Raw genomic sequence first — 26644 nt, 5'->3', positions numbered from 1 at the left:
CACACAGAATTACCAATGCTGGCAGTGCCGAGCATGCCGTCACACACACAGAGTAATTAATGCATGTGGACCAAAGTGTACACACACACGGACACACATTCCCACTGCAGGTCTATCAGGATTTGCCTCCCTGCTGAGATGTTTAGTAACACACTGTCAGTCGAGCAGTATAGATCCACGAATACGACTAATGCATCCAAAGGACAGCTGTGCTGAAGGCTTATAGGTGGACCTACAGAGAGGACACACACACACACACCACACAGGCTTCTTTCTCCCATCAATATTTAATTGTCCTTTGTTTTTCCCAAGAGCTTTCCTTCTCATCTGATCTGATAATCTGAGACCCTTTTACCTCTCCTCCCTCACTTGCTTCATTTCCCAAACCAACAGTCATGTTTCTGCGTTGTAAACCACACATGGATGGTCGAGTGTTCAATGTGAAAACATGAAAGACCACAAACCTTCCCATAATGTATTTTTTATTTTTTACCTGTAGTGGTAATCCTACAGTGCACTTAACTGCAAAATTCTGTCTGACAGGGGAGGTACAGTGCAACAACACTGGTAACATGAAACATACACTGAGTAACATGCAATAGGAAGCCATGAAACAGACAGGCAAATGGTTTGAGGGTAGAAAGAATCAAGAAAAACTTGATATATTACATTCAATTTACTCTGTATTAACTCTGCATGTTGTTCTGATTGGTCCATATAGCACCGGATGTGTCGTGTCCTGCCCCAGGCTTTGGGTTCTTTAAGCAGTGTTGTAGCGCCTCATAGCTGGGGTTTTGTGTGAACAGGAAGTCACCTGTCTGTACAGGAAGTAGTTCTCATGTGGAATAAGCTGTTTTCTTCTCAAGCAGGCCAAGGAGCGGACACCTGTCTTTTATGCTGCCATGCTTTCATTTAAAAGCATCATCTGTATGTATCTGTTTGCGTTATCAAACCTCCTATTCTAATGTGGGTGAATCACCAAAAATTACAACTAAATTCAAAATGGCCAACCTCCCCTTGGTTTTCAGGCTAGGGCTGTCTCCTAATAGTCAACTAAACCGTTAGTCAACTAGAAAAAAACTTTGGTAACCCTCTATACAATCTACAAGGTTCTATTATTAAAAATGTATTATAATCTTGCAATTCCAGTTAAAACTGGGGAAAAAGACGTAGCTGTTACCAACAATATTACCTCTTGGAACCAAATAACAATTCCAAGTTCACTACACTCAACAGAAAATGTTCATAACGGGATTAAGAGACATCTGCACTGCACAAACTCCACGGATGACTACTAATTGATTTATTCAAATAAAGTAAAATTAGATTCATGCTATGTAGCAGTAAGCCATAGCTACCTTGTTATTGCACTACTGAGTTGCTATTCTACAATTTCACTCTTGAGCCATGAATGTGTCTACAACTGCATTATTAAAGGCACCACTAAGGTGATCCCTTTTATGCATTTATTTAGCTTGCTTTTAATAAATGAGAACAGAACATGCTGTACAGTGATTGTATTTGTTAAAATTGTTATGTATAGGCTGATGTCACCAGAGAGGGCTGAAGTCCTGCCCCATTTCTTTTCCACTAGCTTTTAATATTGAGTGTAATTTCTCATAAAAGGTCTCTTTCATCAGTCTTTCTGAAAAGCTGGAACACTTTCCAGGGGAATTCTGTCCATATTCAAAGATAAATGGGTGCTATGCTGTTGTACTGGAAAGTAAAATTTGGACGACATGTAATTTTAATAAAGATAAAAGACCTCTATGGCTAAATTTGTGGGAAATGTAGTAGTTGAACACCACAACAATTATTGTTGATTTATCTTTGTTATTTTAAAATGAGGAGGTGCTGAAACTTCACTGTCCAGTTGAGAAGTACATATGTATTTCAGAATATTGAAAGGAAAAAGCAGTACTGTATAATGTTTCATCTTTTTATAACACCCAGTGAACGCAAACACAGGCTGAGGTAGGTGGAACAGAAGCTAGCTTAAAAAGGTGGCAGGACTGCGGACTTAAAATGACATTCATGGCATTGTGTGCTACCAAGTGATAAATATAAAGCTCTTTCATAAATTGACTAACACTGACTTTACCTATAGTGTCATATCTACCACACTACCTACATTATCCAACATTTTGTTTGTGGTTGTTTACTCTGAGATGTTTAGTCCTTTTTATGATATTTTAGGCTATAATTACTAGAGTTAGTTCACTCTGTCTGCTCACATCTACTGTTACAGTTAAGTTTCACGCTGTACAACAGTAAGCTACTACATTATCATCTCTCCTTCTCTGTCAGAGTGTGTGAAGCTGCTGCTGTCTTCGGGATCACCTGCTGATGTATCGGATGAAAATGGATTCACACCTTTACACTTTGCTGCCGCCCACGGCCACAGCAGGTGACACACACACACACACACACACACACACACACACACACTCACACACTCACACACTCACACTCAACAGTGGTTTTAGTACTTGTGATAACATTGTATTGACTTCGTGTCACTCCCTAGACACTTACCTTTACTTAAACCGCTACATGCCCAGCCCCCAACTCCAAACCTAACCTTAATCTCAGCTGGGAGGCTGCAGAAAAATATATCGAATACGACAGGCTAAGATCACTCTTTTATACCCCCAAGGCCTAACCCGACCTTTTAAATATTTTAAAATAGATGAAATTGATTTTTTTTTTTATATCATGGAAGAGTATTATATTAAATTTTACTTGTGCCTCTGCACCACAGCCTATATCTTTGGGATGTAGCTCCACCATATTCTCACCTAAATTCTGTTCATGTTTTGTATTAATAAGTTAATTATGCAGTCCTTAAAATAAATTCAAAATGCTGAAAAATGCCAATCGTAAGTACACAGAGCCCAAACTGGCATCTTCAAATGTCTTACCAGCAGGAAACGATATAAAACTGAGAAAATCACCGTCACATTTGAGTAGCTAGAACTGGTAAGTGTCTGGCATTATACCTCAATATATCACATAAACAGCTAATCAATAATCAAAATTGACTCATTATTAATCAGCTAATTGTTTCACCACCACTTATTCCAGCTTTAACTAAAAAGTCTTAACCTCAACACACATGGTTAGCCTTGTAGAACTATTATTAACCAGGATGTGAGTATAAAAGTCTGTGCTTCATACAGCTCATTCACACAGGATAGTCTGCATTTTACTTGAATTTGCTGACATCGTCCCCAAAGTTACATGTTACTGAAGCTACCCCCGCTGTGTCACATGCTCTCAATTTAAAGACTCACTTATGGTTTCTGCTGCTGTGTGATGCTGCAAATATTGAATTAAGTCGAAGGAAAGAATGTGACACGCAGCCAGCTGTGGAGAGCAAACATCCATCATGCCAAACTCATTCAGCGACACCTGAACGACATTATTGTAAGATTCATTAATCTAACTCGTTTCAGACCTGCACAGTCACATTAATAGCTGTATTTTGATGGACATTTCAGTAGATTATGTTCTAGATGCGATACAACAGAAAAGGCGTTTGCACTCCCATTTTCATTATAGACCAATCTCAGTGCTGAAATGTGGATAAAAGCCTGAAACACTGCAGACAGCTGCAGGAAATCACTTCGCTCCACACAGAAAAAAACTGTACTGATCTTAATACATCAATGATCTGTATGCATGCAGGACCATATTTCTCCCCCTCCCCCTGCCTCTCCACGTTAAGTTCCGCTCACTCACATTAAAATAACAGTTTGACACCTTGCAAAAAAAAAAAGATCCCACATTAAAGAGATGCCAAATCGCTCTAATAATACCACAGGACCTCTGTTTTTGGTGAAATATGGTAATTTGAGGCTTTACTTGTTAAGCTGAGGTTGTTAGCTGACCTCTGCAATTATGAAAAATGACTAGAGGTCCACTGGTAATACTCGTCCCGTGAAAATGGGATTTAAGAGCCTTTATACTGTTCTTGATGTTTGGGACCTCTCCTCATGTATCACTGTGACAATGTTATTGATTGTGACATTATCACAGTATTGTATGAGTTTTCAATTGATGACTCATCACATGTTTTGCTGCGAGGCGAGCACAGCTGGAACGTCCCATGTGTGAAATACGGCTGCTAGACCAGTGCCGTTAACCACGTTGGGATTGGGTGCCAAAAGCAGTGCCAGCATGTCTGTTCGGTAGTGTCAGCGCACCAGTATGAACTGGCAGCTTTGTGGCATACAGTATAGACTGTCAGGTTAAGACTAGTTCTGCATCACTCATGAAGCTTTATGGGGTGATTTCCCACAGCTAAAATAAGCCCAATGACAGGCAGCTGTCATTCATGTTTGTAGCTTGATATCATTCCAGCTGGTAGTTTCCCCTCAGACGTTGCCAGAGCTCTCATTATTCATTATTAATGATGATGGAAACATCTTCTCCTACACTATACACAGCCAGTTCTGATCACACGTATTGATCCAGGATGAATCCCAAGCTCAAAGCCAGAGAGGCTTTGTCAACTGAAGTGTGTGTGTGTGTGTGTGTCTGTGTGTGTCTGTGTGTGTCTGTGTGTGTCTGTGTGTGTTGTGTGATGCCCAGGACCAGCTGGGGAATGTGCAGTGTTGTAATATCTGATCACACTGTTATTTATGGAGTGGGGATATCCAGAAGGCATGCTGACACACACACACACACACACACACACACACACACACACACACACACACACACACACACACACACACACACACCCCCCCACACAACAATTTGATGGGGTTAACTGTTTTTTCGGTGGTCGTGACTCAGTTGTCGTGTTAGCAGACAGGCTCAATTTTCCTCAGATGATCAGTTACCGGTGGAGGGCTGATTGATGTCTTCTCTTGTCTCTGAGCAGTTTCTGCTCAGACTCAGAAGTTTACATGTGTAATTATTGCATGCATTTCTTTTGTCTATAGGTTTACATATGTGTATGTACAGCAAAATGAGAATGTCTGTATACAACACAATATATATAATAAACTAAATAATAAAAATGAAGGTAAAATAATAAAAAAAATGCATCTGCCCAAATGTACACACATACAGATATATGTGAGATGAACAAATATATTTTTGACCAAAAAGGTGTCTGCATATCATGCCCTTCTTACAATACAGAATTAACAAATATTATCAACCATTAATATCTGCCAGACCAATATATTACACAGTATGAGTTAACACCGTACAGTATGTGCGTATTCTGTATAGTATATATATTTATATGTTTGTTTGTGCATGTGTGTTTCTTACCCCACCCTGCCTCCCAGCTGTGTGGAGGTGCTGCTGGCTGCAGGAGCTGCTGTGGATCTGGCGGCGGCAGGGGGACAGACTCCTCTTTTACTGGCCTGTGAGGCCGGCAGGCTGGACTGTGTCCGGGTCCTGCTGAGCGCCGGAGCCGATCGCTCGCTCACACCTACGGTAAGTCTGCTCCAGGCATACTGGCCATTGGCTGTAGATGTACCAGACAAGATTTAAACATTAGGAAATTAATTTTGGACAGTAAGAAAACATTTGATCTCCTGTGAATAACACAGGCAGCTCTGCATGGTGCTCCCATTTTTGCTGCTCCTTAAATATCAAGATAGTGTTTGTTCCTAGATTCTAGAGTTATGGCGCAACTGTGTTTGACACAAGATCTTGTGTAAAATAGTCAGTATAGTATCAGTATATACAATAATTTGGACACAGGAATGTAGCCTTACAGATATATTTCCTGTTTCCTACTTTGGTCTGGTGTTTCTCACATTGTGTCACTTGTTACTCTTCACTGTTTCACACATATCTTGCTTCATGTAAAGGATTTAAGCATTCTCAGGGGTTCCGTTGTCTAATTGGTGCAAGCTAATTGATGTATGGGCTTCCAGGGTCTCCATGGTAACCATAGGTTCCTGTTAGTTGCCGTGGCAGCATGTGATGAGGCCCTATATTTAGTTACCTGCTTTGTTCTACATTTAGCTTGGCTTCCCTGCTGAGCCAGAGAGCTGCCAAAGTCTCTATAGCATATCTGACCTCTTCAGCACAGATGTATTTTTAGACACCAGAAATGTTGGCCCGTGTGTTGGGTCAAACGTAACGATTTAACACCGAGGAAGAGTACTATGCTGTGATATGAGAGTACAGTCTCAATGTGCAATCAGTACAGTCAGAGCTTGATTTTTTTTTAAAAATTTGTTTGTATTGGGGTTCATTTTTCATGTTGTAGATTCATAATACAAAATATAAAAATTTGGGTAAAAAGCAGTCTTGACAGGTTACCCTGGTAGCTCACCTGGTAGAGCTGGCGCCAACTTTTATACGAGTGGAGGTGGAAATGAGCTTAAAATGGTCAAGGATTCTGGGTATTTTTCTGTGACTTTGAGTAAAAACTTAGACTGAGAATTTGAGGTGTATGTATCATAATGTGTGCTTCTGTGTGTATAAACTAAAGCCAAAACAGTTAGTTGATTGATTGATTAGTTCATCAACAGAAAATGAATCAGTAACAATTCAGATTTTCTATCAATCATTTCAGTAAAGTTTGAATGGGAATATTCACTGGTTTCCTTAAAGCTAAAGTCAGAGTCTGGTGTTAGTAGTAACAATGTGCATATGGATATAAATTCCCCTTTATCTCTACAGGACGGCTGCACGGCTCTCCATTCGGCGGTGCGCTCAGGACACGTGGACACGCTGCGTCTCCTCCTCTGCCACCCGACTCAGGGTGATCCCACTGTGACCCCTGATCCCCCCACCACACTGGCTCTGCCTGCTGCCCTGCTGAACCAGGCCAACAATGACGGCTGGACGGCTGCACACATGGCTGCTGCCCTGGGCCTCAAGGTGAGGAAGAGCCACCAAAATGTATTATTACAATGAATTAACTTGAACTATGTTTGATGTAGTAAAAAAAGTAAGTGATGTTGATGTGTAAAAGGGTTAACTTGTAAGGCTGAACCACAGTTATACAGTGTGCACAACTACAGAGCTCTTTGGCCTCTTTTAAGTTTATTGTTTTGGCTTCAAGGCACATTTTCTGCGTGGTTTAAGTTCTGATACTGTACCCGCCAAAGGGCAGGCAGAGCAGTGGCCTTACATTCATTAGATGGACCGAATTCAAATGAATGCTAATGTTGCTCCATGGCTGCCTGATGTGTAAATAGGCAATAGCTCACTAACATTAACTGTATAAAGCGTAATGTATCTGGGCCTGGTGGCCAAAAGGACTGTTTTAATCTCAGTGGTTCTACATTAAGTCAACCTCCTGCTTTCATTACTCATCTACTGCTATAGTCGATATACTGTTAAAATGTTTCCACCATTGTGTGTATTTATGTACACTACCCTGACTGATTATGATCGGTCCACTCTGTCTGTGTCCAGCCCTTCCATCAGTCTCCACAGTGGCAGGCTAATGGGACTGTTGACCTTGCTGGCTGAAACATCCCGCTCAGCTCAAACGAATGCAGGAGACTCCAGACTAAACTAGACGGAGAGTCTGACTTGAATATGAATGAAGACCAGTCAATAATATGTGCTTTCATGACACACAAGAGCTTGTGTTGCAAAAATTCTTTATATACAGACTGTACACTACTCACAAAGACCAAATAAGCTGTCCATCTGAAAAAAGCTTTTTTGTCTTGTCATCAAATTGTTTTGTGATTGTGATCTGTATGTGTGCATGTGTGTGTGCACGTAGGAGTGTCTGGAGGTGCTGTGCAGCCACAGTGAACAGGACATTGAGAGGAGGGACAAGTGTAATCGCACTATTCATGATGTGGCAACTGATGACTGCAAAGATCTACTTGAAAACCTGTGTGAGTGTGTCTGTGTGTATTAGCACATGGGTTTCATGCCTTAAAGACAGATTCTGCTTATTAAATACACGGGTCTTATTTTGCCATTTTGGCTATCATTCTTATTGGTTACAATATAACTCCATTTTCCATTGCTGATTTAGGGACATGGCGATGATTACATGTCAAGTATAGTCCAACATTGGAAAAGATATGAGCGGTCATGTGATCAGACAGGTTGAGACAAGCTGAGATCACAGCACTGTTGAGTCATGGTCATACTGACAACATTCCTAATATAAGTCAGGGCAGGTTGATTCTAAAACAAAGATGGTTTACACATTTTCAGTGGCCCAATCTTTTTTGTACTTCTGATCATATTAACAGGACAATTACTGTAATATAATAATTATATACTACCTAATTATCCATTTTATTTACATCACTTAAAGGTTGAAAAGCAGTATGAGATCTGCAAGATATATATATATATATATATATATAGGCCTGAAAATGTGTACTTGTATATACATGTATAAGACACTTCTTTCCTCCTCTGTTCCCTCTGCCTCTAGACTTGTACCGGGTCCTGGTGCGTCTCCAGTGTTCAGGTGGAGGGGGAGCGGGGTCCATGTGTCCTGTGGAGGCCCTGGAGGAAGAGACGAAGGGCGTCACCAGCAGCCAGTTGGTGCTGGGCAGAGTGTCAGTAGACCGATCGATGCGTTGGTCTCAGCTGAGCTCCGCCCTCAGCCACGCCTTTACCTCCTATCTCCAGACCCTCTGTGGAGAATCTCAGACCGCTAGTGAGGAGGCACAACGCCCACCACTAGGCCTCGGGCCTGCCAGTATCGCCTCCATCCTTATAGGTGAGGAGACGTGTAATTTTATATCTCTGCCCGCCTTGATTTATCTCTATCTGTTGATGTTTAAGCTGCTGCTCTTAGTTTGCTCTGAGCCTTCCCATGTACCTTTTTTCAATTACAGTAGCTGCCGGCACCTAAATGTGATAAATAATGGGGTGAGGTGAATCTTGTTGGCAGTGGTCCATTCCCTCTTGTTGTGTTTCACTCAGTGTAACTACAGGTTTATGTTGCCAGCGTCTGTCCGTGTAGTGGTAAACAGCTGATTAAGTTAAATGTAAATAAGCTCTTTCTGTGCTGATGGGGAAAATAACATTGACTCATTTGCCTGATTCTGTGTTTATATAGTTACTTATCAATCATTGTACCTGTTTCAGGAACATAACCATAAGTTAATCTACTAGCATCTCTAGTACTTGTGTGTTGACGCTTAAGTCCATTATTTGGCCTTTAAGCTGCGGGCTAGATTAGCTGACTAGTTCGATGTTAAAGGTATTGAATTGTGTCAGTTTTTAAAATGTGTCGCATAAAATCATGAAAATCGGAGCTCAGAAGTCTACTTGATTAGCGTAATGTTGTACAGTGACACAATTGCGAGAAACCCTCCCATCTTAAAGGTTATAATGTTCAGTTTTAATAGAAACTGTTTCAGTGAGCTGTTGATTAAACTTTAGGATTATGTTGGAGTCTGTAGTTTGTGCTTTATTTTAGTTTATTTTATACTGAGATGTTTAGTCCACCCTAACTGATATAAATGGGGCACACAACCTTTAAGAAACAGCTCTACAAAGCACAGCCTTCAGAATGACCATACAGTTCAATCAGCACTTCCCTAAAACAGTTTGATCAACAACTGAACATTAACTAACCTGGCACAGCATTGCCAGACTCACTCACAAATGTAAATCTGCCAAGCGAATGAAATGTCATGAGCTCGGCAGAATGCCATCCTACATTAAAACCTTTGTGAATGTATGATGTGGGGGTAGGGCTGTTGTATTAGCTAGGTGTTCCTCACAAACCTGTCACTTGGTCTATATTGATATATTGAGTAAGAACCACTATGAAATTTATTTTTCTCTGTTACTTAAGTCTATCTCAGACTGGCTGTTACCTGTTAAACTGTAAAACCTCTAGAGTTTAATGTGAAGCTACTCCCCGTATGTTCAGCTGGAACAAGATGTGCAGTGTTAGATGACACGCTGTTTGTTTGGCGGAGGGTCAGAGCTTCAAACACGATACCGTTTTTCTTTTTCTTTGAATTGATGAATAATTAATCTGTCGGTGCATATGTTGCCTCTGGGTCTGATTTTCTGGTGATCAGATGTCATCAGTGTGTGGTTGGTTCTCCTCAACGAGCGGCTGGTTTAGGGTTAGAGTTACATGTGTGTGTATTTGTGTGTTGCAGTGCAGGTCCATCTGACGGATAGAGACTAATAAAAAGTAAACTGATGCCCTCTACCTCAAATGGCAACGACTGCTTCTCTCTCTGTCTGTCTGCATTAGTCTCACCTCGCATCTTTGTGTCACACGTTAACGGCCTCTCATACTGTTACTGTGTTTTCAGGGCAATAAGGAAAAGTGTGTGTGTGTGTGTGTGTGTGTGTGTGTGTGTGTGTGTGTGTGTGTGTGTGGTGGGGGGGGGGGGGGGGTTTGGGGCTGATGATGAAAGAAAGCAGTAGCAGAGGAGGGATGCATAATGGATGAGATGGGGGGGTGGAGGAAGATGCCAATTTAGGAGAAAATGTCTGTCTTCTGTGTCAACCGGGATCAAACTGCTGACATCCAGACACTCTTTGGTGTCTGGCTTTGTGTCTGTGTGTGTCTGCATATATTTCTCAGTTCCCTCTGTGTGGGTGGGTGGGTGTGTGGGTGTGGCTCAGGACTGTATACTTTTGAGGGCAATTCTCATGAGATCCCTGCAGTTTGATGGCAGCCTTTTGACTGCACTAAAACTTCTTACATGTTTCAACTAGTGCTTAATCCCATAGTCAGCTGATCAATTAGTCAGCAGAAAAGTAAGCAATATTTTAGAGGAATGTCCTGAGCAAGATAGCCACAGCACAAAGAACTTAGAGGTTGTAAAACATTTTTGAGCTGAAACAATTAGTAGTCAAATTATTAATTGATTATCAGATGTTGATTTGAATGATTTTTGAACAAAAATGCCTAAGCTTCACCTAAAAAGTGTAATGATAAGTCATTAATTAATAAGTTATTTGACAGAGGATTAATCGGCTGCTATTCTGATAATCAATCAATCAATCAATCAATCAATCAATCATTAGTTGATAATTTGATCTGTAAATATGATGGTAACAGGTTTTCAAATGTGAGACTTTGCTGCGTTTCAGTGTCCTACACTGTAGTATATAGTTCTGGACTGTCAAAACTTGGTTAAAAATAAAATATTTAAGTGTTATTTATGTAATTTACAATTTCCTCCTCCTTGTTTTCTTGTCACTCTCTTCTTCTGCGGTTGTTGGCAAACTAGCTAGAGGTGCATTACTGCCACCAACTATCGCTCTCACATCACATGATAACGTTAGTAAGCAGTCCTGCTGTCCAAATCAGCAGAGAGCTAAATTCTACCATTGCATGTAATATATCGTCATATCGCCCCACCCTATACCCTGAGTAACTTTGGGTTTTGGACTTTTGGTTGGTTAAAACAAGCAATTTAAAAATGTCACCTTGGCCTTACCATGGTCATTTTTTTTACAATGCCATTTTATAACTAAAAAGATCAATTGAAAATAACGGTGTAATCAATACTGAAAATAATTAGTTGTTGCCCTGGTTTCTACACGGCTAGTTCCAGTGGGAATACAACCAGCAACTTCTGCTCTTATGTTGCTTTGTACTCTTCAGTTACTTTTTACAGTAGAGGAAGTTTAGTTGTTTGTAAAAAGTTTTTCATGTTCAGTTAGAGAGAGAACCCTCCTTTTTCCTTAACAGTTTCTCTTGGGGATGAAACAAAAGTGCAGCAATAGTTTGGTAACTTTAACTCAGGATAAATTGGGACTTCTACAAAAGCGGTGCTGTATTTCACCACAGGGGAATGAAACCCCCACTTCTGGAAGCTTTATGACTTTACTGTAGAGTGTAGAGCGGCCCCCCTTTAAAACTGCAGGTTTGAGTCATCTGTCACTGAGCCTCTAGCTGAACTGTCAGCCCCTGTGTTCAATTGCCAAATGGCTTTATTATTTCCCCATTGCTACCTGTCCTCAGAACAATGTTCAAATGATGTGGCCCTAAGTAAGCTGCAGGGATGTGGTTTTACCTGTATAGTTATCATACATAAGCACTATGTCTCACAACCAAAAGACAATCTGTGCTGACCACTTTTTAAAATGGATATTTGGGTTTTAGAGTGATTGAAAGATAATTGTATTTCTCTAGGCAGACACTGGTTTCCATTCATGTCGGTGTGATGATAAACACATTTTACAAAAACGGGTTGTTGTGATATTGCATGGTGAGGCCCTTGAGAGCAGGAACTGTTTAAAAAACTGTTTCAATGCATTCAGATGCCTGTGGGAAGGTAGAAGGAAAAACTTCTACCTATCCAGTTTGATTCCAGGCGCAGCTCTCCTATTAAAGACAGTGTTCACATGATACATGGTAAACATATTGTATGTAGTCTAGTAGGAGAGAAGATGTAAAAATCTTTTTTAGCATCCGCTGGTTTTCTCAAACTGTATCCTCTACTTTCATACTGGTTCTCTATTCATGGGACAGTAGGGTAGGGACCTGCTCCACTCTCCAGGAAATGCAGATTACATTTTAATTTCTAAAATGTCCCATATGATGCATCATCTTGCATGTCCTAATGCGATGTGTATTTGCTCTAATTAGTTCCTGTGAGAGAAGCAGTCATACTGTTTCTCCTGCATCATATATTAAAGAAGGAGAATATTTAGTATATATAATTTATGCATACACTGTGTGTGTGTGTGTGTGTGTGTGTGTGTGTGTGTGTGTGTGTGTGTGTGTGTGTGTGTGTGTGTGTGTGTGTGTGTGTGTGTGTGTGTGAGTGTACTCATTTACACTCTGTACAACAAGTGTGTGTACAGCCTTATTATCCTAATGCGTCTATGTCTCTGCTTTTCTCTTCCAGGAGATACTGAGTGGGTGCCAGGTCAGGAGCTGCCTGTATCCCCCTGGGACCTGGTCAGAAAGCCTCTCAGCCAGTGCATCACGATCCGCCTGAAAGGTACAAACCTGCCGACCAGAGTTTTCATTCAGCAGCAAAAAGCCAAAACAGGAATCAGAGCTATCACAACTGGTAACAAACGCCATTTGGTGGATGAAAGGCCCTTACAAATCAGTTTGGATGCATTTGTAGCGTGGGCAGAGATGGACCAGGATCTGCCTACTGAGCTACACTGCATGAAGGAAAATTTGAGCCAGAACATTTTCAAGTATTTTGAATACTTGAAGTAACAATCAGTCAAAATCCAAACTAAATCAGAGTTTATAAATTATCATAAGTGATGATTGTCCATTGGCACAGAGGATAGGTCTGTCCTCAGGTCTCAATCCACACATAGATGAACAGCCTGTCAGTTTTATTTCAAAAAATGAAAATGTGCTGCTTGCTGCTCTTCCAGTACGTGCAAAAAATAACAACACTAATGATAGACGTGGAGGCACATTCTGGGCGTTTTCGCGGCTGCGAGGGACACCGAGGCTGCACAGGGACACAAGGTCTGATTGAGAGGAAATGAAGCAAGTCAACCTATTTGTCACAAGTGCGATTGACACTTAAAAAGAGACAGACATCGCTCAATCTTGAGTTGGGTTTACACATGCCAGTTTCACTCTGATTTAGTTTTGTGGACTGCTGAAAAATAACATGGGTTACCAAGGCCAGCCGCTGCTGGCTTCATCATCTTCTTCTTTCTTTTTCTTGCCTCAGATTTTTATTGTTACATGTAGACCTGTGACAGACATCTAATGTGGAAGCACAGAATTATGATGTGACAAAAAAAGACAAAATCTGTATTGTCATGATAGGAAAAATAGAAAAATATCTGCAGTGATAGATGGTTTAACAGAATGAACACAAGAGTTTATACAACGTTGTATAGCTTAAACAGATGTTTTGTTTCCAGTTTTGGTAGTTTTGCATGTGGAGGCAACCTGCCCAGATAATTAGACTGAACTGACCTTTCCGAAGTCCCGCTCCCATTTGCTGTGTGCTCCAATAAGTTGTGCAGGACTCGGTCAGAACCTCGGTTAGCTTTCTCCTTTCCTGTACTTAGATAGGCTATGTGCTAGACTGAAAAGATAAAAGCAACATATATAGTCACATCTTAAGTTAGCTAAAAACAAACTACCTAGCTAGACAATCTACATTAATAGTGAAAGATGGCTTCCCAGTTGATTGGACTCTGTCTCCAACCAGGGGAAATGGTCACCAGTGAGGATACCAAACCAAATTGATTGCAACCACCTCCACTCTCAGCTTCTATGCCTGATAATGATACACTCACTACACTGGAGATACACAATACTGTTTTATGTGTTAGTCATGTTGGCATTGTAAATATCCAAGCGGTCCCTAAATGAAATTAATCTTTGTTTTACACCATTTCTGAAGACATACCTGGGAGCAGAACAGGGCCGCAGATAGAACCAGAATGGCTCCTTAGATACCACTGTTAATGATTATAGATGAGTCACAGCGGCAGACACTCTCATTCTACAGATATTGGAATAATCTTTCTTACTGTCTGCTGCTGCTTCTGTTTTGCTGCCTCCGTTCCTTCAATTGCTTTATCTAGTGCATTTCTCGTCTCAGTGAGTCAGGGGAAAAAAAGACTTAACAATAGTCTGGCACTGTGGAAATCAGAGTGAGCAGCAGCCAAGCTTTCCTTCTCTCTCCACCTCCGCTGTCCACTCGTTCATCAGTTCATTTTCTCTTTTTCTGCCTCTCTAGGCGTCTTTCTCCATGTCTGCCTTCATCTCCGTCTTTCTGACCCATCTCCCTTCAGAATACGTGACATGAAATGAGGAGTGCATCTGTATGAAGGTGTGTGTGTGTGTGTGTGTGTGTGTGTGTGTGTGTGTGTGTGTGTGTGTGTGTGGGGTATATAGTAGGAGTATCGGCCTGCCTGTCCGTCCGTCCGTCCGTCCGCCCACCATTACTGTGCCAGGAAACATCCAACGCTTCAGTTTTCACCCTCCTCTTGTTCTCTTGTCTTTCACTCACAGCATTCACGGGATTCAGTGGAAGAAAATCTATTACTGAACAGCTGTAATAATAAATCTAATACTCATTGCCTCCCAGGAAATATGATAAGAGACGCTTAAGAGACAGTGTGTAAAATAATGGTTGATACTTATCACTCACACCCATAAAATCCAAGCATATTTCACCCCTCAAGTTTCTTCTTCATTTTCATCTTTACTTTCTTCTTCTTTGCCTCAAACTTTCCTCAAATTCCCAGAAAGGATCTAATATGTAACTTGAAATTCATATGAAGGCTCCTGGAAAGACTTGCGTAATTCAGGACTAATTATAGGGGAAATGGAGACGGTATTCATACGCCTCCAATCAGTTCATTCAAATGAATTGCTAGCTTAATCAGGAGTCTTTTTGTTAGTGCACAGCGGGTCAGCTGAACATGGAAGAATGTTGATTGGTCTACAAGTACAGATACAGTTCAACATGTATATAGAATGTCATTCGCATTAAAGAAAATGAATATATACTTGGGTTTAAATGGAACTGTCTGGACACGTTTGAAGGAGCTGTAGGCGTGTGCCGTGGTCTCGCAGAGAAAACAATGGATGTTGTCGATGCATACGAGTCATTGCTGGTGATTTGAAGCAATTGTCTGTATCTTTAAAGAAAGAATAAGACATTAAAGGACTAACCAGAATAATGTAATTAAGACTAATTACTCTACTGGATTCAGCAATCTTCTTGCATTTGAAGCAAGAAGATTTGAGGCAGTAGTAGATTCATTGACGTGTCAAGCTGATGTTTAGCAGTGCATCAAATATAATTACAAAAGCTTTCAAAATTAGAGAGGACTCTTGGAGCATCTGAAAAGCTGTTTAATGGGAATCCTTGAGGGAGGAGGAGTTAAGTGCTTTTGATTTAGTGTGTATTTCCTCAGGAAGCAGATTAAAACCTCTGACAGCTGTGATTCATCCTACTCATTGATATAAAACATTAAGAATTATTAAGTGAGTAAACAGCCACACTGACCGCTCATTCTGCTCTAATTAATCTCCACTCGTGCTTACATTTCCTATATTGCAGGGCCTTAGCTGAAACGTACCTCAGGACCAACGGCTGATGAATGTTGTGGGCATTGAACGTGTGGGGTTTAAGTTTCAGTACAGTCTAACCACAAGGGCACCTTGAGGTCTGACGCTTGGTGATGTAACTGAAGAGTTAAAGCTTGCTCTTGTCGGCTGCTGACACTGAGCATGTAAACCAGAGCGGATTTGAGGATTTATTGTGTGATTCTTGTGCGTGTGTGTGTGTGTGTGTTTTTGACAGGTCTGTCTGAGTCGTGTCTCGATGAGTTGGCTCTGGAATACCTCTTCCCCCTGCCGCTGCTGCACAACTACGTCCGCCTGGTACGCGCAAGCATGCACACACACACATGCAAACACACACAAAGGACCGCGAGGGATTAGATGAGTAAGACGTTGAAAAATGGAGAGGAAGCTCGAAGACTGCAACAAGAGAATGGTAAAGAGAGGCAAAGGAGAGAGAGAGAGATGAGGTGATGGACACATGAAAGGAAGTAGCGAGAGAGGGAGGATTAAAGTGCTCAATATTTCTAACAGCTACAGTGCCCCCTGCTGGCTGTGTCGAGGTGAAGAAGTGAGAGCTGAAGGGAATTGAGGCGAGATTTTGTCATCACAAGAGAACATTTTACGAGAGAATAAAACTCATGGTAGCACATGAAGATAAAAGAAACATCAGTGACAGTACAGACTAAGGAACTGAACAATCTCTGGGCTGAGATCTTATCCAGCAGCATCTGTAAATGTTTATTGTCCTACTTTTCACAACTGATTTACATTTTGACAGTAAGTCGATGCTTTAATCCACAGCGACTTGAAAGTGTGTCAGTGAAATATGTTTCACAGCTTAGATCACTGCTGTAGCATGCAACTGAATTAAGGTAGTTTCTGCTGCAACTATCATTATTATTACAAATCCACGTATGTTGCATTTAATCAAGTATTTTATTTATAAGAACACAAAAAGGAGGAACATTAGGAATTTATAAAAAACTATTTATCAAAAAAATAAGTTCAATTTACCCAAAAACCAATTCATTCATTTCATTCTCGCCTTAATACAGATTCTTGTTTATTTTGTGATTACCTTAAATACAATGCAACATGTATTTAGTTCATGCCCTGAACCAGAGTGAGTTTTAAAGAGTGCAGCAATTCGTACATCATCATCACTACATTCATTATTACATAATTCTCACTAGTACTCTAACACTTTTGTTTGTCAGTTAATTGACTAACTCTTTTATCCATCCAGGTGGAACAGTACGGGAACCTCATCTTTCACGGGCTTGAGGGCAGCTGTCAGGAGTACATCGCCAATCTGGTTGCCCACCGCATCAAGGTACGTCATCCCAGTAATTGAAATTAAAGAAAAATCCATTTCAGTTAAGTATTCACTGACAGTAAATTGTAGCTACCAACATAGATACACATATATATATGACGCTAATGCTCCTTCCCGTAGTTCAGGAAGGATTTAATCCCAGAATAGCTACTGTGGTCAGACCCAAATGCCAACAGCATACCAGCGAGTGGTGCGCCTGTCCAGTCAGGTGAAGTAAGGTTTCATGTAGATGTCTGAGTGAAGGAGAGAACTGTCAACCATCTGTCAAACATTGCAGCCCTTCTTAAATCGATTCCTCTTCAAAGCAAATTCTTTCACGGCCACACAAGAGGACTGTGAGAGAGGTGAAATTCTGACCTTTTTTCATGTCAGAGGTTTCTGAGATTAAAAAGTTTGGGAAAGTTCAATTTGACTCTGTTCCACAGTGTGATGCAATGAAAGAGAAATTGGATGCAAAGGGCAAGAGACCTGAGGTCAGCCACTGACCCAGTCCTGCTTGGGTATGTCTACATGTCTGGGATTTAAGGATAACTCAGTAATACAGTAGAAATGAACACCAGTAGGGATGACATTTGTATCATTGGTATAATTTCTACCGGTCAGAGCACATTTTGTAGTGTTTTCATGACTCGTGTTACCATGGCATCAATGTTTTTTTTCTGCAGCGGAACAGAAATCTGATATGAGCAGATGAAGTGAATGTGATAGTATAAAGAATAAATTGGTGCTGAAAATTGTTAAATGTATGCAATGAAAAAGGTTTTATGTACATTGACCTCTTTGAAAAACAACTTGTCCTCTCCTACTTGATGGTGTTTAATTAATTAATATGAATTCAGTTCGAGAACCGCTGAATACATATCTATTCTTTCTCTGTCACCTGTTTTTCCCCAGTACTGCTTCTTACCTCTGCCTTTTCAACCTGTCACTGTTGATGTTATGCCATATCATTTAAAACATGTGTGTTATACTATGACATGTAAAAAGAAATGAAGAAAGGAAGGAAGATGTCTTCAGCAGCTTCATCTCGACCGTACTCTGATAACAGCGATGTGTCTGGAAAAGCCCTTTATGCTCATTCAAATTCTCCTCTTGCTCCATTTCTCACAGCGCATAGTAGTAGTAGTAGATTTCCTTTGTTTCCATGACAACGTGCTCCCTTCTCACCTCTCTGTCTCTTCACTCATCTCCCCCACCCATCTCTCTCTCCACCAGTCAAAGCAGGAGGCGGGGGGGCTTGGCTGTGACGTGGTGAGGGTGGAAGTGGAGGAGAGCCTGACCAAAGAGCAGCTGCTGCAGACTTTCATCACCTGTGGTAGGGACACACACACACACAGACACACACACACACACACGCAGATACAGGTGCTTTTAAATACTCGCAAGCACACCAATGTATAAATATATAATGCACACACTGACAGGAATACACTGACACACAAACACACATACTGTACATGCACAGCAAATGCAGGTTTCACACAGCAGCAGCAATGAGATTTTTAGATTATTATATTAGTAGATTATTTTTGGATGCAGTCATTTAGAGAAATAATTAGTAGTTGAATCAGTTTTTATAATCAATTATTTAAGCAAAAAATCACTGGTGTCAGCATCCATTCTGGTTTCAAATGTGAATATTTAATTCTTCTTAGACACTCCATTTATTATCATAGAAGACTCCGTTTTTCTTTACATTTTCACTACTTTCTGACACTTTAGACCAAATTATCAGTTAATCAAATCAGAAAATAATCCTTTGATTAATCGATAATGAGAATAATCATTGGGACGCATTCCCACTTGACAATCATTCAACAGTTCCATAACAAAAAAGTTTTTATCAGAGAATCCCTACATGTTTGTTAGTGTGTTTAAAAAAATACCATTAGGTAGTGACATTTATAAATGAGGTTCTTTAGTATGAAAACAAGGAAATCTGGGCTAACCTGGAACTGAAAGGCCTCACATAAAAGGGTCAGTCAGGCAGTCTGGAGCACATCTGTGTAAGAAACAAGTATCAGTACCTACCTAGCAGTAAAACCTGCAGCAGCTAATATTAAATCAAGGTGTAGATTGTCAGAATTAAAGGTTCCTTAATGTACCCTCTTGGGTTTATCTATGTTTTAGTGTGTTGGGTGTAATGCATTACTGTAATCACATACATACAGTAATGTAATTTGATTTTCAATTTGGGAGACTTGAGGCTTTAGTGATAAACACGTTCAATAAGCTGGACTGGTCCACTGTAAAGCCGTAGTTAACTCCAGTGAGTGTGTTTGTGTTTGCATTAAATGCAGTTCATATTGTGTGCGATGTTGTTGGAGTAGACTTATGCAAAAAAAATGGTAAACAAACTTTCTACAGGGAGTAATTAAGTTAAGTAATGCATTTGTTTAAAAAAAAAAGTCATGAGTAATGTGTAAATCATTACTTTTTGAGTAAGCTCAGCACTGTTTCAATCTGAAGAAACGTCTGGCAGCGGTGGGTTGCCAGTCCATAACTGCCTTCCTGTTGCCATGGTGATTTTAGGGAGAGACATTTTCACTGTTACTTTTCAGACTTGAAGTTAATTACGTATGATACACATCACCGTCCTATTTGTCCACTATGTCCATTTTGCTAACAACCACAGGACTGTCCCAACATGACTGAAACACTTTTACTGTTGGCTAATGCCTCTTCCTGCCTCAGGTTTCCTGGTGCCGGCGGTGGGGTCGGGGGGTCAAACCGGTCACTGTGTAGTAGTGCTGCTGGAGGGACTGGAGAAGGCTTCATCTCTAACAGGCCTGCTGGGAGACGTCTGCCACAGTCTGGACAACCGGAGCTCTGCTTCACCTCTGGTTCTCAACACTGGTATGACTCACTGCAGCCAGGCTTTGACTCCTTAAAGTCTCTGTGCTAGAATTCTATGATAATAGCATTACTGCATACTCGTTTACCCCCATAGTGTTATGGGGGTAAAAAGTACGGTAATAAAAAGCCTGCACCTAAGATTGTATAGTTGTACTGTTTTAGAGCAGTGTTAAAAAGTCAAAAGCTGGTTTATTTGTGGAGGAAAAAAGAAATAGAGAATTAAACTTATCTAAGAATAGACATAAAACCATTCAATTTGATTAATGTAGCTTTAACATAACCAGAGATCTTTCTTATCGAATAAGCGAATAGCATTAATTTGTCTATTTTCTACAAAAGATTTAATTCACTATTAACCTTTCAGATATAGTTAGCCATGTTTGTGCAGTATCTGATATGTAAGACTATGTTACAATGTTTGAACCAAAGTCAGAATAACTGTCCAACAAGTGAGAAATGTACAAGAATTGGGCTTAATGGATGTGACTTTGGGTAAAACTGTCAGATAATTAAAACAAGATTGTCATCTTTATAAAACAAGATAACAACTACCCTCCTGTTTATTCATCCCTCAGGTCCCCACCACTTTCATGAAGGCAGCTTCCTGGTTGCCACACTGTCAAAGCCCCGCCTACAGGGATCCGAGCTCCGCCTCCAGCAGCACTTCCGCTGGGTATCACTGCGCTGGGACCAGGAGCCACTGCACGGCCTGCTGGGAAGGCACCTCCGCAGGAAGCTGCTTCATAAGGTCAGACCTTTTTTTCACTGTTACCAAACGCTTATAAAATCCTCTCTGTTCTGAATCTGTTCTTTTCCCAAAACATTAATATATTAATTTAGATTTTAAATTTTTTTTGGACTGAAATGAGTAAGTGTAGGTGTTTTAATTATAGATATTTTTTCCCTGGATAAAGCTTTCTCAAATTCGCCACCATCTTTGCCACTGTGTGACAAAAATAAATGCAAAAGTGTTAAAATGGTTAATGGTAAAAAAATAACCAAATAATAGATGGTTGGTTCAACAAGTTGTTGACTAGAATCAAGCATTGTTATAAGAATTGTAATTCCAAAACACGTTTAGTTTCAGTCAGTATTTATTGTGCTCCATCAGAGTGCTGTGGCAGTAAAATAAAGAATATATTCATGGAGACATCCTCAGAATAAATAACGAGCTGTTTTGTTGTCAAGCACTGTTTTAATTGATTTACCTGTCAAGAAATTCAATGATGAACCTCTTTTTTTGTTCCATCACTGTCTTGTTTGTTGTGTTTTATTATCAGCTAGACAATTTCCCCTAGGGGATCAATAAAGTATATCTTCTTCTTCAAAAGAAACAAATGTTAAATCTTGAATCTTCCACCACTCCTCTTCCAGATGGGGACTGGAGTTTGGTCACCTGATGGCGTCATGGAGCGGTCGGTGTTGTGGGTGAACCAGGTTTGGCAGCAGCTCAATGCCTGTCTGTCCCGCCTGGGGACCAGTGAGGCTTTGCTGGGCCCGCAGCTCTTCCTATCCTGTCCTGTGGTCCCAAACAACACACAGGCAATCGTCAGGTGTGTGTTTGTGTTACTGCGTTAATGAATACAGAGTAAACATGTTAATGATCTCATTCTTTCAGGTTTAGTTTACAATAGCAGACACAGGCTAGTTCAAGACAGCCTGGTTGGCCAACAATGGCAAGCTACATTGGCTAACATGTTAGCTTCTGTCACAAGCCTGCTCCAGGCCTGACCTATTTTTCCTTATGTTATCACATTGAATATTTAACTGTTCCTTCCTTATGAGAAAATTTATTCTCTCACTGAGCAGAACATGTATCATAAACCTTTTGGCCACAGAGTTTATTTTCTGCAATAATCCAAAATCCAATGGAAAAACCCCCATTGACGTTTTGTCAAAGGAAGTAGGATTATGCTTCCAGGCTGGCCTACAAAATATATCATCCCTGCATATGGTTAATGGTAAATGGACCTGTACTTGTACTTGTAAAGCGCCTTTCTAGTCTTCCAACCACTCAAAGCGCTTTTACACTGCGTGCCACATTCACCCTTTCACACGAATAGAAGAGCGATGGCGAAGCCCATCAAACAGAAACTCACTCATTCATACACATTCACACACCGATGCACGGCATCGGTAGCAATTTGGGGTTCAGTATCTTGCTCAAGGATACTTCGACATGTGGCACCAGGAGCCGGGGATCAAACCAACAACCTTGCGATTAGGGGACGACCTGATCTGCCTCTGCGCCACAGCCTGCAGCGCTCTATTGCATATTTTAGGAGCCCAAGGTGACCTCTGCAAAATGTGTTTGACCAACAGACAAACACCACAAAAAAATCTTTTTCCTTGTTTCTCTGGGAACTGGGAAGACAAATATTGCCGTGAAATATTACTGTGAAGTTAAACTAGAAACTAGTAGTTTTATAAACCATAACTAATGGTGTGTGTGTGTGTGTGTGTGTGTGTGTGTGTGTGTGTGTGTGTGTGTGTGTGTGTGTGTGTGTGTGTGTGTGTGTGTGTTCAGGTGGCTGGCTCGGCTCTGGAACGCCGTGGTCGTTCCCCGTGTGGAAGAAGCCATCATCTCCCGGGTAACAGCCAAGCGCTCCTCCTCCACCACTACCTCCTCTTCCTCCTCGCCGTCGTCGCAGCGACAGTCTCCTAGCAACTGTGGGCTAAGTGCCGGGCAGCAGGCTGTGGTGAAAGCCGCCCTCAGCATCCTGGTCAACAAGGCTGTTCTCCTGGGCTGCCCTCTGCCTCGGCACGGTGTGTGGGCGTCACAGATGATAGAGAGGCTTCATTCACATGTTGCATCAGCCGGTGTTTGAGTTGTAGGACATGAGACGATACTGATTTGTATTTTTTCCGTCATCTCCTGCAGAGATTGACAGATACCTGCTGGAATTTCGAGGTGGGACCTTCCCTCTGTCAGCCATCGGCTCCTATAAAGGGAGCAGCGGCGGAGGAGGAGGTAGAAAGGGACGTGATGGCAGCAAGTTGAGACGATCCAACACCAGCCCTCGGAAGAAGGGAAGTCCCGCCTTAAACTGGAGCTGTGGCGGTTCCTTTAGAGATGGTAAGGTGGCTGCTAGTTCAGGGGTTTGGATGCTCTGTCCTTCAGATCACCTTGAAGTCAGACTGAACCTGTTGCTTCTCTTCCCCAAATGACTTTGTCCCCCATGGATATGGCCTCACGGGGACAAATCTAATGGGGAATTCAGCCACTCCTGGTCACTTTGTAAAGTCCAAAAATACCACAAGTATCACCAGGAACCTTCCCTCAAACTTGTAAAGTGTAAAGACAAGTGATATGAACTTGGACAGGTTCCATATTAAGTTAACATAACATGATGGAAGGTTGGCACAGGCTAAATGGTACGAATATCTGTATGACTTATATGTTTCTTATTAATGACATATGCTGGCTTCAAACACCTTTATTATATGATATAATATAAAATATATGTGATCATTCCTGACTCTACAAGTTGAAGAGGACTTGAATGCTCCTTTAAATGTTATTGCACAACAGACCATAGGATGTAGAGGGCTGCAAAGGATCTGCAATTGAAGGGTTCTTGGAAATGAGACAGACTTTGTTGACCCATTGTGAGGTGTAGAGGTCTAGAAATGGATCCAGCCCCGAACTGACTGACGCTGGCTTTGTCAGCAGTATCCACAAGAGGGCGGTGTTTAATAGGCTGTTTAGTTATTTTTAAATGTAATAGACTAATGCTGTATGTACAGCAAACAAAATTCCATTCACCTTCACTGTATGGGGATAAAAGTATTTCCTCGGATAGATTCATGTAGGAGTAAGTGTGAAAATATGTTTTTGTAATTTGAGTGAACTGAAATTGGTTCATATATGTTTGTGTTGCAGGTTCACTGTCTAGCACTGATGTCAGCTTCATCTCCAACGACAAAGATCAGAGGTTGGTGTTCTGTCTATGTGTTATTATTGTTATTATTATTATTATTATGCAATATTAGTAGTAGCAGTAGTATTGGTCCAACAGTGCAGCACTGGCACTGCAGCAGTAAGACAGCAGAGAGCAGACTCGTCTCAATCATAAAACTGGTGTCTGGTTCAGTCACATAAACAGAACTCAGACAGCACCAATGAGTGTGTAATAATAAGCGTGTTAAATAGCAGCATTCGTTTGTTGTCATAGGACATGTCCCTGTATTAACAGCTAGAAAATGACGCTTCATTGTGTTTCATTCTGCTTTCAGGGAGCCTGTTGGTCTGTCTGTGTTCTCTGATGATGAGACTGATTTAATCAGAGAGCTGCAGACCATGTGCTCCAGCAAGTCCGAGCCAGACATCAGCAAGGTACTGCCACTCATACATTCATAACCCCCCTTGCAGGTTTAGACTAACATGACAGTCCATTTTGTAATATTCTCCATCTTTTATAGCAGCGTGAACTCATTTAGATAGACTAATCTATTTAAAGCTACTACAAGGAGTTTTAAACTGGTTATGAAACAAAATCAAAATTTAATTCTGATGCCTCTGTATGAACTACTTAAACAAAAAAGAAAAACAATAGGAAGACTGGATATGTTTATACAGTTATTCTTAATGCCTGCTAACAGGTCCGATTACCCTTGAAATCAATGAATGGGGCAGTAGAAACCACTACCACTGTCCACAAGGGGCGCCAGAAACAACACAATATGAATACTCCTTGTAGGGCTTTAATCTAATACTTGTGTTTGCTACAACAAATGTACATTGGGAAGTACAGCAGATTGAAGCGGTATAGAATGAGCTCTCTTTAATGAAGGACCTCTGGAGGACCGTGTGTTTCTGTCAACCAGGAAAATTCAAAATAAACCTCCGCAGAAAACAATTTGGCCGTTCAGAAGCCACATGGGTCTTAATTACACTGACATTTCCAAACACTGGGCTTTTAGGTCACATGTTTTGACTCATGCCTGACTCTTTAATTCGTCGCTGTCATCCTTCCAAATATAGAGACCCTAGGTGTGTCCGGGGCACCGCACTGCCATGGTAATGACCTTCAGCTTAAACTAGCTCCTGCGCTGTTTGAGATGAGGAGTAGAACTAGATATTGGACTTTTGATTTTTAAGATTTAAAAATTACTAAACAAGAAATGATTCTAGTGTATTGGTTCAGGGGTGTGACTCTCTAAAACCTGGCTACCATTTAATAAGTTATCTAAAGTGTCTAATCTGAGTTTCTGACATTCAGTGGAGTGTTTGGTGTCCGAAGACGCAAAGATCCCTCACAGAAATACTCACCAACTATCCCCAAAACACAATCTCTTAACAGCTTTGTCTCTAAATTACTGGTATCAGAATTGACCTTTAAAAAGTAGCCCTGCTAATCTTGGACCTTCACCTGCATGAGCCTGATGCAGGTGACTCCTCATCACCAGCATCCCACCCGGTTATTTACTGCAAAAATAATGACCAGCTGCACGCCAACAGGCACGCTGCGTAAGCTGCGTGTTGTTACCTGCCTTCAGTCGAGGTTTGACCTGCCGCTTAACGTTCCCTCTCCTTCATCTCCTGCAGATCTCTCGGGCCAAAGACGACTTGATCCTGTTCTCCAGCTCTCCCAGTGAGGCGATGGCCCCCCACAAGGCCGAGCAGGAAACCGCCACCCAGCAGAGACCACAGACGGTGAGAACGAGTGCAAATACATCACTACTACTAATAATACTGTATATAACCTGTGTGTATGTTGACCCAACAGAATAGTTAAAGGCTATTTAAACATACACCATTATTAAATCACAGGGATATATTAAAGAATACTACTTTTAAGTGCATTTTTACCTGCAGCAACTATTTTTTATGATTTTTTGTTCTACCCTCTGTTATCATCACTCCACTAAGCATCCCGACTGAGCCACAAACCAGTGACTCAAATTTAAAATGAGTGTGTGTGAGATTGTTTTGTGCAACTTTTAATCATGTGTCTGTGCTGTGTTTGGCGTTGCCTCACACATAATTGACCTGTTCAGCATTAAGAGTTTTAGGACTGTACTGTTGTACCATGTGTCATTACTTCAGGTTTACTTGTAGCTGTAAGGTCGGTGTACGGCAGCTTTGTGGGGCCTTTTTAGCTTCTTTAAGCTCATTGTTTCTGTGTTATAGAAGATTGATGGTCTCATGTATGAATTATTTGCACTGCATTTATTTTGCATTTCTGAACAACTATGACTGGATCCTGACATTAAACCTTTTCAGGACCTTCACCACCAGAACTGCTGGAAAAAAGCTATTCTATCAATAAAGAAGAGATCTTTGAATAATTTCAATACCAATGGACAGACCTTGAAGAACATACACACATTTTTCTCTTTATTACTGAATATCCTTCTAGATTTCGGACTGTTTTTCTTGCTTTGTATTTTGTGTTAACCCCCGGCATGAACAGAGTGTAAAACAGTCTAATGATTGAAATCTGTCCTCTGAAGGTGTTAGTTTGCGTCATAGTGCTTCAGCCTGAAAGTAGCGAAGC

The 26644-nt window shown here is 41.0% G+C and overlaps 1 protein-coding gene across 1 annotated transcript in view; it reads left to right on the top strand.

Moving 5' to 3' along the window:
- The window catches only part of cttnbp2 (cortactin binding protein 2), an 84751-nt gene that overhangs the window by 56469 nt on the left and 1638 nt on the right, over positions 1-26644 (top strand). Inside the window, exons 6-22 of the mRNA XM_051382574.1 lie at positions 2308-2407; positions 5304-5454; positions 6655-6855; positions 7715-7832; positions 8387-8677; positions 12792-12887; positions 16191-16270; positions 17199-17285; positions 18504-18603; positions 19983-20144; positions 20720-20892; positions 21519-21697; positions 22672-22910; positions 23026-23220; positions 24028-24079; positions 24381-24480; positions 25693-25800. Of these exons, the coding sequence (XP_051238534.1) occupies positions 2308-2407; positions 5304-5454; positions 6655-6855; positions 7715-7832; positions 8387-8677; positions 12792-12887; positions 16191-16270; positions 17199-17285; positions 18504-18603; positions 19983-20144; positions 20720-20892; positions 21519-21697; positions 22672-22910; positions 23026-23220; positions 24028-24079; positions 24381-24480; positions 25693-25800 (2432 nt within the window). The remainder of the gene's footprint in view (positions 1-2307; positions 2408-5303; positions 5455-6654; positions 6856-7714; positions 7833-8386; positions 8678-12791; positions 12888-16190; positions 16271-17198; positions 17286-18503; positions 18604-19982; positions 20145-20719; positions 20893-21518; positions 21698-22671; positions 22911-23025; positions 23221-24027; positions 24080-24380; positions 24481-25692; positions 25801-26644) is intronic.

This window comes from Dicentrarchus labrax, unplaced genomic scaffold (assembly GCF_905237075.1).
Source record: "Dicentrarchus labrax unplaced genomic scaffold, dlabrax2021, whole genome shotgun sequence".
NCBI lineage: Eukaryota > Metazoa > Chordata > Actinopteri > Moronidae > Dicentrarchus > Dicentrarchus labrax.
The sequence above is the reverse complement of the archived record's forward strand: the minus strand, read 5'-3'. Positions and strand labels throughout refer to the sequence as shown.